The sequence below is a fragment of the Eutrema salsugineum genome, unplaced genomic scaffold (genome assembly GCF_000478725.1).
Source record: "Eutrema salsugineum unplaced genomic scaffold, Eutsalg1_0 scaffold_20, whole genome shotgun sequence".
NCBI lineage: Eukaryota > Viridiplantae > Streptophyta > Magnoliopsida > Brassicales > Brassicaceae > Eutrema > Eutrema salsugineum.
In genome coordinates, this window is record NW_006256828.1 from 1,130,704 (window position 1) to 1,147,794 (window position 17,091).

The 17,091-nt window shown below is 37.3% G+C and overlaps 5 protein-coding genes across 5 annotated transcripts; 4 read left to right on the forward strand and 1 right to left on the reverse strand.

The window, feature by feature from the left end:
* Positions 1-510: 510 nt before the first annotated feature.
* Positions 511-2,652, forward strand: LOC18016092 (WAT1-related protein At5g45370). Its single transcript, XM_006398148.2, has 6 exons — positions 511-820; positions 1,210-1,272; positions 1,391-1,507; positions 1,597-2,038; positions 2,131-2,282; positions 2,401-2,652. Exons 1-6 carry the CDS (start codon positions 606-608, stop codon positions 2,564-2,566), a joined length of 1,155 nt encoding a protein of 384 aa, XP_006398211.1. The 5' UTR covers positions 511-605; the 3' UTR covers positions 2,567-2,652.
* Positions 2,653-3,505: 853 nt separating this feature from the next.
* On the forward strand, positions 3,506-9,296 carry LOC18016093 (urea-proton symporter DUR3). Its single transcript, XM_006398149.2, has 10 exons — positions 3,506-3,885; positions 4,500-4,607; positions 4,704-4,799; positions 4,902-4,984; positions 5,864-6,084; positions 6,483-6,745; positions 7,064-7,302; positions 7,742-8,172; positions 8,269-8,493; positions 8,848-9,296. Exons 1-10 carry the CDS (start codon positions 3,715-3,717, stop codon positions 9,117-9,119), a joined length of 2,109 nt encoding a protein of 702 aa, XP_006398212.1. The 5' UTR covers positions 3,506-3,714; the 3' UTR covers positions 9,120-9,296.
* Positions 9,297-9,677: 381 nt separating this feature from the next.
* LOC18016094 (ATP-dependent Clp protease proteolytic subunit 4, chloroplastic) lies at positions 9,678-11,561 on the forward strand. The gene is made up of 3 exons (XM_006398150.2): positions 9,678-10,148; positions 10,673-11,179; positions 11,313-11,561. The coding sequence occupies exons 1-2, from the start codon at positions 9,757-9,759 to the stop codon at positions 11,154-11,156; spliced, it is 876 nt and encodes a 291-aa protein (XP_006398213.1). The 5' UTR covers positions 9,678-9,756; the 3' UTR covers positions 11,157-11,179; positions 11,313-11,561.
* Positions 11,562-12,102: 541 nt separating this feature from the next.
* On the forward strand, positions 12,103-15,070 carry LOC18016095 (replication protein A 70 kDa DNA-binding subunit C). Its single transcript, XM_006398151.2, has 2 exons — positions 12,103-12,586; positions 12,682-15,070. Exons 1-2 carry the CDS (start codon positions 12,282-12,284, stop codon positions 14,774-14,776), a joined length of 2,400 nt encoding a protein of 799 aa, XP_006398214.1. The 5' UTR covers positions 12,103-12,281; the 3' UTR covers positions 14,777-15,070.
* Positions 15,071-15,090: 20 nt separating this feature from the next.
* On the reverse strand, positions 15,091-16,961 carry LOC18016096. Its single transcript, XM_006398152.2, has 4 exons — positions 16,885-16,961; positions 16,383-16,533; positions 15,990-16,268; positions 15,091-15,897 (listed from the first exon to the last, which is right to left on the reverse strand). Exons 2-4 carry the CDS (start codon positions 16,503-16,505, stop codon positions 15,250-15,252), a joined length of 1,050 nt encoding a protein of 349 aa, XP_006398215.1. The 5' UTR covers positions 16,506-16,533; positions 16,885-16,961; the 3' UTR covers positions 15,091-15,249.
* Positions 16,962-17,091: the final 130 nt, after the last annotated feature.

The following is a 17,091-nucleotide window of genomic DNA, read 5'->3' on the forward strand; positions in this document are numbered from 1 at the left end:
TTATAGCATTTTCTTTCTATTTGCAACATGCATTAATGGGGATTTGCATCCGATTAGTTATGTTATAATACTAGGTATTAACACACATCACTAAACTAAATATCATAGATTTATAATCATGCGTGTTGTTATAGTTTTTCTCTCTTTAAAAACACAACATTTGATATTTGGATAAACAGGTTTTTTCAGGAGTTTTATATTTATATATTCGTTTTCATTTATAGAGATATTTCTTAAGTGATTAAAGTACTTTAAGGAAAGATCAATATTGTCAGATTTGAGGAAACATTTTAGTTTTCTGCATAAAGACATACAAATGCGATGATCTAATATGTTTTAATTTACTTTTGGTAATTAAGAAGATAATCTAGCTAAAAATGTCTGTATAAAAACATATTGATTTCTCTATTTGTCTTTAACCAATTTAGGAAAGCATTGTTCTTCGAATTTATTTTAATTTTTAAAGACCAGATATAAGAACAATCTATCGACTACGAGAAATGCAAAAGTCCAAAATTTGGAATTACAGGCAAAGCAAGGACCTCAATTTCCTAATCTGCAGTTGTTTGTTATCTTCTTTGATTTGGATGAAGAGATAGAGACATATGGCAGCTCCGGTGATGATAAACGGCGGCGATGCGACGGAGAGGGAAGCTCGAATGGCACACTCTGCAATGACCTTCGTTCAGCTCATTTATGGCGCTTACCATGTGATTACGAAAGTAGCTCTTAACGTTGGTATCAATCAGCTCGTCTTCTGTGTCTTCCGTGATCTTCTTGCCCTCTCGATTCTCGCACCTCTCGCTTATTTCCGCGAAAGGTCTCACCTTTAAAATTCTTTCTCCTTCCTTCTCATGTTTTGGTTATATTGTTTGAATCGCTAACACATATGAAGTTTCTGGTTTCTAAAATGACCTCTTTTTGTGTTGGTCAACGCAATTTCTTGATTGATTTTGTGGGTTTTATCTGGTTTACTCCATTTTTACTAGATTTGACTTGGATCCAAGGTCTTGAGTTTCTGAGAAAAAATGTTCTTTTTGGTTCAAGTTTCCTTATTGGTTTTTATTCTCATACTGTTTTATCTTTACTCTCTCAGTCTTAATGTTGCTCTTGAAACTGCAAAATTTGCTGAATGATTGTAATTTGTAAATGTCAGAGTCTGTTTTAAGACACAGTCAATAACCATGGTTGTTCTTTTAAATCTTGTAGAGGGATCAGGCCTCCTATGAATAAAAGCATCTTCTTTTCACTCATATTTCTCGGTTTAGCAGGGTAAGTAACCAGCATTTGAGTAGCCAAGATCTCATTAAACTTTACAAAAATCATGTTTATGAAGACTCTTATGATTTATGAGTATTCTAAATAACATTCACTCTCAATCTTGTGATAGGATATTTGGGAACCAATTACTATTTCTTATGGGTTTATCATACACGAATCCAACTTATGCCGCTGCTATACAACCATCCATCCCAGTCTTTACCTTTCTATTAGCTCTGATGATGGGGTGAGTATGATTCTCCTCAACATTACCGTAATATGTATATATGTTTTATATATTCAATCTTTTTGAGGGTCTCCTGCGTTTGAATGCAGTACAGAGAAAGTGAGCTTGTTTAAAATCGAGGGCCTTACTAAAGTTGGAGGTACCCTAGTTTGTGTATCGGGTGCAGTAGTGATGGCTTTGTTCCGTGGTCCAGCCTTGTTTGGAGATAAAAATGCAGACTTTACAGAAAATACTGTAACCATTGATAGAAGTCAACCTGAGCTTCATGGTTGGTTAGTCACTAGTTTTCTTGGTCTTGGGCTAGATCTATGGCACATTGGAGTTGTATGCTTGATTGGAAACTGCATGTGTATGGCTGCTTTTCTCGCTGTCCAAGCACCGGTTCTGAAGAAGTATCCTGCGCACCTCTCGGTTACTGCGTATTCATACTTCTTCGGTGCATCAATAATGATCACAACTGCTCTCGTGTTTGTTAAAGAGCCTAAAGATTGGAGCTTGACACAATCCGAGGTTCTTGCTGTTATATTCGCGGTAAGCTTTTCACAAACCAATGTAACATGATTATTTGGCTGTGTTTGACGCAAAAGATTGGAGCTTTCTTCATCGGTTTTTTTGCTTCTCAGGGAGTGTTTGCATCAGCTCTAAACTATGGACTCTTGACTTGGTCTAATAAAATTCTTGGAGCTGCTTTGGTTTCTCTCTACAACCCTCTACAGCCTGCAGCATCCGCCTTTTTATCGACGATTTTCCTCGGCAGTCCAATCTATCTCGGAAGGTTATTATAATTTTAGACTCTGGCTTGCATCTTTGATTCATCCTTACACACATAGCCTCTTTCTCTGTTCTTCTTCTTTGATTGAATCTTTTAAAATGGATTTTCTTTCTCTGCGCAGCGTTGTGGGAGGAATTCTTATCATTTCCGGGCTTTATATGGTTACTTGGGCGTCTTATAAAGAACAACAAACAACAGTTTCAGGAAATGCGATTGCTTCTTCTGGTGATGTAAGAATCGTAGAACCTTTGATTTACAGAGATGAGACTGATAATAAAATCAGGTGAAAGACAGTCATTTTTGCTTTCAGACAAGATGTATATTAGACAGTTTTTTTTACCAGTTAAGCTTTATTCGTTGCTTTACTTTTGAATTCATCTGCAGCAGCAAATTAGCAATAGACTTGATAGAAGAGTTTTGATCAGAATTAGCCAAACTGAGAAAAGACTATGGGTTTGTCAAAGTAACAACTCGATGATTGTGGCTGATATTGCAAATTGTATAATATTGGAAATAGAAACTTTATTTTGAGAAAAGAAGAAGAAGACAAAGTGTGTAATCTGCGGTTTTAGCCAATTAAAAGTTCTTAATTTAACCAAATATACCCAATTAAAAACTTAAGATCACCTCTTATTACAGAAAGTATAAAGCTTTCGTGTGTTATGTGAATTATTAAAATGTTGAAATGATAGAATAACGAGGAAACCATCCCTTGTACAGTCATTGTATTTCAGGATCCATACCATAAGTCTTCCCAAGAAGATTGGACTTAGTTTCCACAAGCACTCAGTTTTGGCATACCACTTTTTTTTTATAAGTTTGAATAAATAATTATTGTATACCAAAGAATTAACATTTATTTAGTAACTTTGAATTTCTAAAGTTCTGATCATATTTACTGTAAATGTTTTGCCTCTTTTTTTATTTTTTCCCAAATTTTCTTTGAATTTTCGTTGAACATTTCCTTCGTATATTTTTTCAATAAATATAAAATTTATAAGTTTCTTATGAGTACTTAGATCACTGATGACATCACTGTTCTATAGTGAAAACCATTAAATAGCAAATAAACAAAAATCAATGACTTATTAGAGTACGAAATAATTGACTTTCTCCCATTTCATCATCAATAATGTTACTGATTTAAAGTATTTTAGTTTCTGACAATTTGTGTGGATAGCAGCTTACAGCCTTACATCTATCGGGAATGGTTAATCTACAAAAAAGAAATAAAGATTCAATTGTTTTTCCTTAGTTTTATAAGATTCCTTTTTAATCATGTCAAGATTCTTCCTAACTATAGATTCTTTCTAAAAACGATTTAATATATACTAGTGCTACTACCTCTAAGAATCTTTCAACTATCACTCCCTACAAATTCAGGAGATACATACTCACTTTTCCATTAACAACGTAAAGTAAGAAGAAATAAGAAATGGCCACGTGTCCTCCTTTCGACTACTCGGCGAAATATTACGACGGTGAAGGAAGCGTATGCGAGAGGCGGAGCAGCTTCTTCGGAGATACGACGGTGCTCGATCAAGGGGTTGGCTACGCCATTATTATCGGTTTTGGTGCTTTCTTTGCCGTCTTCACATCTTTTCTGGTTAGTTTTCCGGTTCGAATAACCAAAACATTATTATGAAAAACAAAAAAATTATATTTCTTCTCTGATTTTCTCGTGATCACAAAAAAGTATGCCTTTATATTATTTTGGTTCAGAAAATAAAACAAACGATTGTACTTTTCAAAGTTTCACATACTCCCAAGCGTAGATGTTAATAAGGATTTTTCATTTTTTGTTTGTTTGTTTTGCATCTAAGTTTTTAAGATATCAAATTTTGATAGGAGGAATTTTTTGGTCCCTCGCATATGAAAATGGTGGCGGCCGTACATAGTTTAAACAAAAAATCAATTTCTATTCAGAATCTTCTCAAAGTTACTATTTAAAATATTAAGGAGCGGTATTATACTCAAAGTTTTCGAAAACTCCAGTTGCACATGCTAATATTTAGTAGAGATCATATTCGAACAAAAATTAGTTATACAGAAATTTACAGAGCAAAAAAATACTAAATTTGATACCTATCCGAAATAAAACCGAGCATAAGTACTATAACACGATTTGTTAATCCTGTTGAGTGCAACAGCTAATACATATATACAATAAAACTTTGGTTATAATTAATTTCTAAGACCGCTCTGGTATAATGAATGAAGGTTTGGTTAGAAAAACGATATGTGGGTGCTCGACATACCTCGGAATGGTTCAATACAGCCGGAAGAAACGTTAAGACAGGACTCATTGCAAGTGTCATTGTGTCACAGGTAAAAATTATGATTTTTCTATTAAGTTTTCAACTGTAAATTAATTTGCATGGTTACCATATATTGATTTATATTTGTTGGTCGATGGTTGGGAAGTGGACATGGGCTGCAACTTTACTCCAAAGTTCCAACGTCGCATGGCAGTATGGTGTTAGTGGACCGTTTTGGTACGCTAGTGGAGCCACCATACAGGTTATAGTTTCTTCTATATTGCGTAGTGATTTTAGTGTGTGTGTGTTTTTTTTTTTTTTTTTTTTTTTTTGACTAGTGAATAATCGATGATGAACAAAATAGGTACTCTTGTTTGGGGTGATGGCTATTGAGATAAAAAGAAAAGCTCCTAATGCTCACACTGTCTGCGAAATCGTGAAGGCTCGGTACATAAATTCTCAATTATTTGGTTTATTTCATTGATAGAGCAAACCGAATTATCTAGATAGAAGAGAGCCAAAACTATTTTAACAATTTTAGAAATGTTCAAAAAGAACAAACTATATCGAAATCAAACTTGGGGTTATTGAGAGTTGGATTTATAAAGACTTTGATTGATTTTAAAAGTTATGAGATTAGTCAAATCTTTAAGAGTTTTGTTGGATCTGTAAAATTTGCAAAGAATTTTGTGTATTTAAATAATTCAAAAAAATATTTTTATTATGATAGATTTGAAAATTTAAAAGATATAATAGTATTTTGAAAATATTGATTTATGAGTTAAATTGTAAAGAATTTTTATCCAATAACACTAGATTTTAAGAAAACTATAGAATCATTAAAATACAATTTTTTGAATAACAATAAATTTTGATTAGATTATTAAAATTATCAAACCAATAATGAATTTTTAAAGAATGTTATAATCAGTTTACGAATAACAATGAAATCTATTAAGAATATAAAAATCCATAAATCAATAACCATAAAATCTTAAATTCTAAAACTCTTCATAAATCAACTTCCCAATAACAGTCAACCCAATTTTTTGTTTTCTTATTAACATTGGAAAATATTTTTACTCGATCGTTTCAGTTAAGCTTAAGAAATTAAAACCATATATTTGTTGTTTTAATTCGATAACATTTCTGGACCGAATAGACCAAATAAACCTGAAAACTGATATGCTTTGTATGACATATGTAAGTTGGAGTTTAAATTGGGTCGGACCAAAGATTAAGCATCGTTTATTACTAAATTAGAACTATATATTCGAGCATATACGTTTGAGGTTAATATGTTTTGTATGTTTTTATGTAAATTAGTTGGGGAACCGCAACACACATAGTGTTCTTGGTGTTTTGTCTGGTGACAAACATCTTAGTGACGGCGATGCTCTTGGTCGGCGGCTCAGCCGTGGTGAATGCTCTCACCGGAGTGAACATATATGCCGCCAGCTTTCTCATCCCCCTCGGCATTGTTATCTATACTTTGGCCGGAGGACTTAAAGCTACTTTCCTCGCAAGCTACGTTAATTCCGTCATCGGTAAATAAAAAACGTACCTTTGAAATAATATTTCTTCGAGTAAAATGGTTTGGATTTTTTTTTTTCTCGAAACTACCATTCATTAACATACAAATACTCCTAGAGGTGTGAAACATAGATAAACTGAATTAATAGATCTAACATGCCGGAAAAAACTAAACGAAAAAAAAGCAAAATGAGTTTATGTTAAGAATTTGATTTTACTGATTTTAAAATTATCAATGTGGATGATATACTAGTGATAAAAATATTTGTTAATTAAATTTTGTTAGTTTGTTCTTTTGAAATACTAATTGTGTTAAGTTTTCTAAACATGTTACTTTTGGGTATGTATATCCTAAAGCAAAATCGGAGGGATCCTTATAATTAATTTTTGTTTGCTTCATTTATTTTTTCAGTTCACGTGGTTCTAGTCGTCTTTGTGTTTCTGGTCTACACTTCGAGCAGTGAGCTTGGGAGTCCGTCTGTGGTCTATGACCGGCTAAAAGAGATGGCTGCTAAGTCAAGGATATGCACTGAGCCGCTCTCGCACCCTGACCAAGCTTGTGGTCCGATTGATGGCAACTACAGAGGCTCTTATCTCACCATGTTAAGCTCTGGTGGTGCTGTCTTCGGTCTCATCAACATTGTCGGAAACTTCGGCACTGTCTTCGTTGACAATGTAAGATCTATTTTCAGTGAACTACTTGTCTTAATATTGACTAGTTCAACGTTTTATGATAAGCTTGCGCAAGATTCAAAAATTTAACACCATTGATATATATTTTTTTTCATATTAGAACTGTTATTTTTATAATTTTCATTAATCTTGTAGATTGATGAAGAAAAATCATGATTTTGAAGAATTATATGACTGATTACCCATAATTAATCAAGTAATTATTTTGTCATGACGAGCAAAAACTGTTTAATTATTATAAGTTTTCTGTTATTGATGATTGAGGAGTTTCTTATATATATATATATTTTTTTTGTATAGAGTTATTGGGTGAGTGCAATAGCTGCTCGACCATCATCTACGCACAAGGGATATTTGCTTGGTGGACTCGTGTGGTTCGCTGTGCCTTTCTCTCTAGCTACCTCGTTAGGCCTCGGTGCACTAGCCCTTGACTTGCCTATAACTGCGGATGAGGCTAACCGAGGTCTAGTCCCACCTGCTACTGCCATTGCTCTCATGGGTAAATCAGGATCTTTGCTTCTCCTCACTATGCTTTTCATGTAAGTACACTCTCTCTAGATCATATATCAAACAAGTTTTAGCATAAACAAAATTTATAGGTGGATATATAATGGATGTTTGGTTTCTCTATTAGATTCATTTAGTTTTTTCACATTATCTTTCTACTGATAATTGTTCTAAATTAGAGAAAACAATATCATACGATCAAGTTTTAATTAAATTTCGGTCTTATAGAGTCATAGTGATTTTGTTCAGTAATGTGATTTTGGTAAAAAATTAGAAAAATAATAAAATTTCTAGGCTCGGTTCGTTCGGTTCAATAACAAACTCAATTTGGTTTGTTTGTGTCTATATGTTTTCTTGCTTTACACGCCAGAAATTGTTAAGATGTCTTAGTTTCTTCTTACGCAAGAAACCTATCTCACTTAAGAATACTTATCTGATTTATCATTATGGTCAAAATTTGTTTATCCACAGGGCCGTAACATCGTCTGGTTCTTCCGAATTAATTGCGGTCTCATCCCTTCTCACCTACGACATCTACCGAACATACATAAACCCTAGAGCAACGGGCAAACAGATCCTGAGAATCTCAAAATCCTCAGTTTTCGGATTCGGATGTTTCATGGGGATTCTTGCAGTGATACTGAACAAAGCCGGGGTTTCACTCGGATGGATGTATCTCGCGATGGGAGTCCTCATTGGCTCTGCTGTTATTCCCATCGCCTTCATGCTCTTGTGGAGTAAAGCGAATGCTTTTGGTGCGATTCTTGGGTCGATCTCTGGTTGTCTTCTTGGGATTGTTACTTGGTTATCAACCGCAAAGATACAGTATGGACGTGTTGATCTTCATACCACTGGGAAAAACGCTCCTATGTTAGCTGGCAACCTCGTCGCCATACTAACAGGTCAGGATTCTATTAGTTTCTTTTTATACCAAGTGAAGATATATGATAAAAGTTTGGTTTAGTATGTCCCTTACGTGTAAATGAATTAATATGTAGGAGGGTTGATCCATGCGGTGTGTAGTCTAGTCCAGCCACAGAATTACGATTGGTCGACGACGAGGGAAATCAAAGTGGTTGAAGCTGAAGGGACTAATATTGATGTTCCTGTGGAGGAGCTAAGAGAAGAGAAACTGAGAAGAGCCAAAGCTTGGATTGTTAAATGGGGTCTTGTCTTCACTCTACTCATTGTTGTTATCTGGCCAGTTCTCTCTCTCCCAGCACGTAAGTCTTGTCTTCCCATATAAACCAAAACTAATTTTTTTTATTTTTTATTAAAACTTAAGGTTATATTAATTGCAAATTTTGATACCAAAGATTAATCATGGTTCATTGACGGATGTCGAGTGCTGAATGTGGGGAATAACTGCACTAGATTAGGTCATTGCATCTATAGATATCCTATATTAGCTTCTCTTTTAGCAATTAGACAAAATACAAGAAATTGGATATTTTATAACCGTTTGATCATAATTATATATATATATACAGATATAGATATTATTCAATCGCTTTTTAGATATATTCTAGATGTTATCCAAAATAAAAAGTAATGTATTATTCATAACCATGTTGCAGGTGTGTTTAGCAGAGGATATTTCTGGTTCTGGGCAATTGTGGCTGTAGCTTGGGGAACAATAGGATCGGCTGTGATAATTGGTTTGCCTTTGATCGAAAGCTGGGACACTATCAAGAGTGTTTGTATGGGAATGTTCACTAATGATAGGTTAATGAACAAGCTTGAAGACTTGAACCATAGGCTTCGAGCTTTAACCATGGCCGTACCAGAAGCTGAGAGGCTTTATTTGTTTGAACTCGAGAAGACGAAGAAAACCGATGAAGAAATTTGAAGAACGATCAAAATGGGTAAACCAAAAGATTGTTATTTTTCTTTTCTTCTTCTTTTGTGTATATGCAATTTCTTGCTCATCTATCTTGTTTGTGTGAATGTGTGTTATGTGTGTATACCAAATAGACAGTGAAAGACAGTTGGTACGATTTGACTAAATTGGAGTATCCAAACTTACACTGACCAAATTTTTCACTATTAAAAATAATTGGTAAATTGAGGAATGATAGAATTGCGTTTTTAAATGCGATTTCTATAGATTTTTTGTTAATCAATAAAAACCTGCAGAATGAAAAAATAACTACAAAAATGCAAAGCTTAAAAAAATACAAAGATAAAACCATTAAAAAAAATAAATTTTAAGAAAATTATTTCATTCCGCAAGAATCATTCTACTATTCCGTATCTTTCCAAGCCCACTATTCTGCTACTTTGTAAAAGAGGCATACAAAATGGGCCAAAGCCCACTATTCTGCTACTTTCACATCAACGACCATAATAACTTGACCCGGAAATATAACCGGGTCATTTCATTTTCACTTTAGTCGCGTGTATCTTTCTTCTTCCCGATTTTTTTTCTATCAATCCACTTTCCCCTCAATTTCTCTCTCAAACTCGTCTTCTTCTTCGCTTCAGCCATGGGAACCCTATCTCTCTCATCTTCTCTCAAACCTTCCCTCGTTAGCTCCAGACTCAGTTCATCTTCTTCTGCGTCTTCTTCCTCTTTTCCGAAACCGAACAATCTCTACCTCAAACCCACCAAACTGGTTTCAGCACCACTCAGAACTTCGCCGTCGCCACCAAGATTCGCCAATGCTTCAATCGAGATGTCGCAGACACAGGAGGCAGCTATTCGCGGCGCGGAATCCGACGTCATGGGTCTTCTCCTTAGGGAGCGAATCGTCTTCCTCGGTAGCCAAATTGACGATTTCGTCGCCGACGCCATTATGAGCCAGTTGCTGCTTCTAGATGCTAAAGATCCTAAGAAAGATATCAAACTCTTTATCAATTCTCCTGGTGGTTCCCTCAGGTTAAATCTTGATTTCACTTCTCTTTTCTCATCTTAGTTTCTGCGTTAATGGCAAAGTTTCATTCATTTGCTGCTTATTTTGGGATAAGACTAGAATCGTTCTAAGCTGAGTTCTCGAAAATTAGGTCAGATTTTTGGATTTGAAAAGTAATTGAATTATGTGTAATTGCAGTTGAAGTGTCTCCACAGCTAATTTGCTAAGAGCAATCTGATAAATTTGTTATGTGAATGCTAACTTTCAGCTCAGTTGAAGTGTCCCCTTAGCTAATCTGCTATGAGAAAGTTCAAGTGTAATTCACTAATTTTCCTCCTTATCTGACATTCCAGTGATTACTTAATCTAGTCTTATGTTGATAAATTGAAGTGTCTCCTCAACTAATATGCTAATGTTACTTATGGTCTAGTATAAGTGCCTATCCCTCTTCTGAGTATCAGTAATCTTGTTGTCCTGGGTATATAATGTTTGAATGTGTTAACCCCTGCTTCAAATGATCTAACTTATGCTCTCTTTTTTAATCTGTTAGTGCAACCATGGCTATATACGATGTGGTTCAGCTTGTGAGAGCTGATGTTTCGACGATTGCTCTTGGCATTGCCGCATCAACAGCTTCGATAATACTAGGTGCGGGAACTAAAGGCAAACGCTTTGCTATGCCCAACACAAGGATAATGATTCATCAGCCTCTTGGAGGTGCGAGTGGTCAAGCTATAGATGTTGAGATCCAAGCTAAAGAAGTCATGCACAACAAGAACAATGTCACGAGTATCATCGCTGGATGTACTAGCAGGTCGTTTGAGCAGGTCCTGAAAGATATTGACAGAGACCGGTACATGTCTCCAATTGAAGCGGTTGAGTATGGTTTAATTGATGGAGTTATTGATGGAGACAGCATTATTCCTCTGGAGCCTGTTCCTGATAGAGTGAAATCGAGAGTAAACTATGAGGAGATCAGCAAGGATCCGATGAAATTTTTGACTCCTGAGATACCTGATGATGAGATTTACTAAGAGACAAGCCCGTCTAGAACCAGGTGATTGATCATATGAGACTATAGCTACATTCTTGTTCATGTTTAGCCAGTGATTCTTCAACTTTTGCTATTTAGTGGTAAAATAACATGGCGAAAACTGGATAATAATGCATGAATCTTCTTGTATCTCCAGGTATCTTTCAATGTGACTGAGACTGGTAAGGTTAGAGGAAAAAGCTCGATAACATCTGCGGTCATTGGTGAGTGACTTTGCAAAAAATCGAAGTTGACATTGCTTGCCTTTGTATCTCATATTTTGCTTATTCAGAAAGATATTTGTTCTCATATGAGTATAATGACTAAAAGAAACTGTAGTTGATTTCATTTGTATGTCAATCTCTCTTCAAGTGTTCTATGGATTCATGAAGTATCACTCCACTTACTAGTTTCTTCTTCCAAGGATTCAAAGTTTGATCTATTAGTTTATGAGAACCTACACTATTTCCAGATCCATATAAAGATCACAAACATTGGATTTTTTCTTAAAAATATTTGGAGAACTCAAAGCATATGTAATTTTCAAACCTTGTTTTCTAAACTTAGTTAACCAATCCAGCGTTTACATATGAACATATGAATGATAAATCTGGCTGATTATGGTTAAGGTCTGCAAGACTAATCAGCCTCCATGAAAGCGATTCCCTTATTTCTCAGATTTGGGCTCTAATTGGGCCTGGACTAAGACCTTCTTGTCATTTTGAGCTAAAAAAAACTGTTGACTTCTTTTTTAATTTCGGATGAGGTTAATCGTGGCCCACTAAGTATTCCACATCAGCATTTCCTTTGAAGCTTCCTCTATAAGCTGAAATAATTCTTGGGGTTTATACGTAATTCTTATAAGCTGAAGCCCCAATATGTTAATAGTCCAAAACTCACGGAACGCTCTACTTTCCCTCTCAAAATTCCCCCGATAGCTTTCACCTTTTACCACTTAGGGTTCATTAAAACCCCTAATTCAATTATCCTCTCTGGGTTTCTGTAAATTTCAAATCGATCGCATCGAAATCGAAATCCTCTTTCGTTTTCTATTTCAGATTCCGAAAACCTTCTTCGATTTACGGGATTAGCCGATTAAGATTCACCAATATTCCTCCTCGAATCGATGGCGGCGAATTTGACGGCGGGAGCGGTTGCGAAGATGTTGAACGGAGCAGTGTCGAGCGAGGCAGAAATGGTGCCGATTCTGCAGGTGACGGACTTGAAGCTGATTCAGAGCAAGCTTAAACAATCACGGCAAAACCAGGACTTGAGTCAGGAGAGATATAAGCTCTCGTTATCCGATGGTTACAAAACGCAAGAAGGAATGCTTAATACTAACATGAACACCCTCGTGAATCAAGGGACTATTCAAGTTGGGTCGATTTTGAGACTCACACGTTTCGTCTGCAACCTCATTCAGCATCGAAGGTAAAATCCTCATTTTTGTTGCTTTCTCGATTTGAATAATGGGAGATTCTGGTTTAGCAAGTAATGTGTAAATCTCATGGTGATTGTGATGGCAGGATTGTTATGGTTTTGGAACTAGACATTATTGCGGAGAAATGCCATATAATCGGAAATCCTGCACAAACGTTGACGCCTATTGCACAACCCGTTGGTAATCCTGAGCAGCAACAAGCTAGAAGGAGTGAATTGAATGGTGTTCGTCAAGTTAACGATTCTTCAGCAGCGAGATTTGGTGTAGCCAATCCACCTCAACCTCATGTTCCTGAAACATCACTTTCCACTCTACCATATGTGAGCTCAACTTCAGGTTATGGAAGCTCTAGGCAGGAGCAAATCAGGCCTCCTCAAGCAGCTTCTTCTCGTCCAGTTCAGCCGAGTTATAAGCCTCAACAACAGCCTCAACAACCATCGATGTATGTTAACAGGGGACCAGTGGCTAGAAACGAAGCTCCTGCGAGGATAATACCAATCTCTGCTCTTAACCCTTACCAGGGTCGGTGGACCATCAAGGTCAGGGTCACGAGTAAGGGAGAACTTAGGCGTTTTAATGGTCCTCGTGGGGATGGGAAGGTGTTCAGTTTCGATCTAGTTGATGCTGATGGTGGAGAAATTCGGGTGACTTGTTTCAATGATGTGGTTGATCAGTTCTTTGACGTGATTGTAGTTGGTAATGTTTATCTGATCTCAAAGGGGAGTTTGAAACCTGCTCGGAAGGAGTATAATCATCTTCCCAATGATTACGAAATACATTTAGACAATGCGTCAACGATACAGCAGTGCCACGAGGATGATGCTGCCATTCCACGCAATCAGTTCCATTTCCGTAACATAAGTGATATTGAGAACATGGAGAACAATGGTATCACTGATCTAATTGGTATTGTGTCGTCCATCAGTCCAACGGGGTCGATTATGCGGAAGAATGGAACTGAGGCACAGAAGAGGGCACTTCAGTTGAAAGATATGTCTGGTCGAAGTGTTGAGGTAACCATGTGGGGTAATTTCTGCAACGCAGAAGGACAGAAGCTGCAGAATCTTTGTGATTCTGGGGTGTTCCCGGTTCTTGCTGTCAAGGCGGGTAGGATCAGTGAGTTTAATGGGAAGCAAGTGAGCACCATTGGATCAAGTCAGTTATTCATAGAGCCAGATCTCCCTGAAGCCAGAGAATTGAGGGAATGGTATGAGCGAGAAGGACGGAATGCTCCTTGTACCTCAATATCTAGAGAGTTTTCCGGCTCTGGCAGAGAAGAGGTTCGCAAGGTGATCACTCAGATCAAGGACGAGAAGCTAGGGACTTCAGAGAAGCCGGACTGGATCACAGTGAGTGGCACCATTTCATTCATGAAGGTTGACAATTTCTGCTACACAGCTTGTCCTATCATGAATGGAGATCGTCCATGCAGCAAAAAAGTGACCAATAACGGAGATGGGACTTGGCGGTGCGAGAGGTGTGACCGATGTGTGGATGAATGTGACTACAGGTATATACTGCAGCTCCAGTTACAGGACCATACAGGAATAACCTGGGCCACAGCGTTTCAGGAAGCTGGTGAGGAGATAATGGGAATGCCTGCGAAAGATTTGTATTATATGAAGTATGAAGATCGGGATGAGGACAAATTCGAAGACATCATCCGCAAGGCTGCGTTCACCAAGTACATCTTCAAGCTGAAGATTAAAGAAGAAACTTATAGCGACGAACAACGTGTTAAAGCAACAGTTGTTAAAGCGGAAAAGGTGAACTATTCTTCAGATACCAGGTTCCTGTTGGATGCAATAAATAAACTCAGAACAGAAGATGCAAATCCTCTCCCTATAAACCAGGTGACTTCCAGTCACGGGTCTGGTGCATTCAACTCCGGCATTGGAACCTCAGGGACCAGAGAGACGTCATCAGTGGACGTACCACGCAGAGAAATTAGATTACCTGCAGCAAACCAAGTGAGTCAGTTTGGCAATGAACACACTAGCGGTTCAAGACCACTTGGCGGTATTACTTACTGTAACGCATGTGGTGGCAATGGTCATGCTGCTGACAACTGCCCAAGCTTTATGAGTGAGCCGCAAGGACAACACACGAGTAGTGCTTACAGAAGCACACCGGGAGGATACGCAGCAGGAGGCATGCCAAGGCAACATGTTCGCAGCTAGTGAACGACTTATGTAACTATTTCATTTTATCATCATTATCATCATCATCATTATCATCATCATCATTATCATCATCATTATCATCATCTTTCTAGATTTGCATACTGAGGTCAGAGGCTGTTTTGACCGTTTGAAGTTTCCTTCTACATATTTCAGTAGCCTTTTTTTTGTGGATCTTTAGTTTCTTTTTTCTTGGCTTTTTCATTGGACACTGAAGATGTTGGTACTTCGCATCAGTCTCTTTATTGTTAGATAAAGTAAAGTTCTGTGATCAAATAAAGCCAAATTACTTTATTTTGCGCTTGTAAGAGAGGTTACTGGGGAATTATTCACCTTTTATTTCGACAAATTTAAAGGGATAAAACGACACCATTGTACTGGTTTACACAATTCACTGAATTACAAAACCTTCCCACACATAACACATCCAATCCTCACATAGTAACATGTTGGTTTTTAATAAGGAACATATATCAATAACAGAGTCCAGTTGGTTTAGCAGATTCTCCAACATTCACATTGTAATAAACCTCCTTGACTCCTTCCCCTGCACCACAATGTCCTTTAGCAAAGCCTGAATCACTAGAGCTGCTCTGGTTGTATCCAGAACCAGCAGTAACAGTAGATGTTTCAGCAACTGTTCCCTCAGCTACCGATTTGAGACGGTAACGTTCAGCTCTCGACCCAATCACCTGTCCCAAGATCGAAGCTCCAATGGTCAAAGCCATGGCTGTTTTAGGCATCAGCACAGACTTCCTAAGCATTGCTATAAAAGGCACAGCAGCATGAACCGCCACAAACCATGAAGGCGAGAACTTTTTGGTGTGTTCTCTCCAAACTCCGAGAGGCACGTTCGCAGCCATCCCCATGAGAGCGATCGCGAGCATCTTTTCAGGTAAAGGCTGAGGTCGAAGGCTTTTAACCAAAGCGGTCTTGGAAAGTGCAGCTCTTGCAGCTACTATTGGAGCTGGACATCTAAATTTCATACCAGATGGTGGCTGTAATGCTTTAGCCACAAGGGGCATGACTTTGCTTGCAGCTCTGTAGGATTTGGCGATGGGACAGTTCCCGGTTTTTAACCATTCGTCTCCAACTGCTTCGTGTTTCGATGAGTCCCCAGACTGCAAAAAGCAAAGCAAGCATGCAAAAACCGAATAAGTTCTTGATCCCATAGTAAAGTCTTTGGAGACTACTAATAAAGCCATTTTTCTACCTGTTGTTTCGGTTTCTTCTGTTGTTTCTTCCATTTCTCTGAGAAGGGACCAAAGCCAAAAGGTCCATTAGGACCAAAAGCTGATAGGCTTATGGTAGCGACCTTTCCTGCAAGAGGATTGAATTGCGGAGTGGCACGAGGAGTCTCGTCTTCGACATCATCTCTGAAACTTGAATGTCCAGAGAGCGGCACAAGTCCATCTTTTCCATGGAAGAGGTTGAATGCTGAATCAAATCCAGGACCATCCTCAAAGATTGGACCTTTAGTACCTCTTTGCACCTGATTAAAAAAAAAAAAAAAAAAAAAAATCAAGCCCAAGAGAAGATAAAGTTTATCCACCATTGAATCAAACAGATCACATATGATTTCAGGTTTGAGGTAAGGAAATATTACAGGAACTGGAAAACTCAAGGAGGAGAGGGAAAAATTGGTAGGCTTGTTGATGTTTCTCAGGAAAGGGCATTTTTGGATGATGCTTTCGGCAACGAAGGGACACTGAGATGATTCTTGATCCATTGATTTCCTTTTCGCTGAGAAAAATAGCCTGGGAAAATTGATATTCAAATGAGCAAAGTGATGATCAACGAACAAAATCTAAAATTGATTTCATGAAGAAACAAACAACCCAGGATGCGAAGAACAGAATTCTAAATACTCAAAACTTTAATATACACTCTGAAAATAAAATCATCCCAAAATTAAACCAACTGTGTATCGAATTCACCATGAAACTTAATTTCCAATTGAAAATCGGAAATCATTCAAAAATTTCCAATGAGAGATTCGGCAGAAATTTAAAAAACTGATTACGAAACCTAAGATCTGCTTCAGATGGAGGCAAACAAATTCAAAAATTCGATCGATTTTAAAATATGAAATCGAAGTCGAAAATCACCTGAGGATTTTTGATTGTTCTCGCCGGAAATAATTTTGCAGACCAGCTTTAGATTTTGATTAAACGTGTGGCGAACACAGACGTATATAGGTGATTCTCGATTTCGATCAAGTGTAACCGGTTGAGTCAGTAAACCGAAAAACTGATCTTTTTAAATCCACCGGTAATCGCCGGTTGATAATTTAGATTGGTTGACTTTGTATGCAC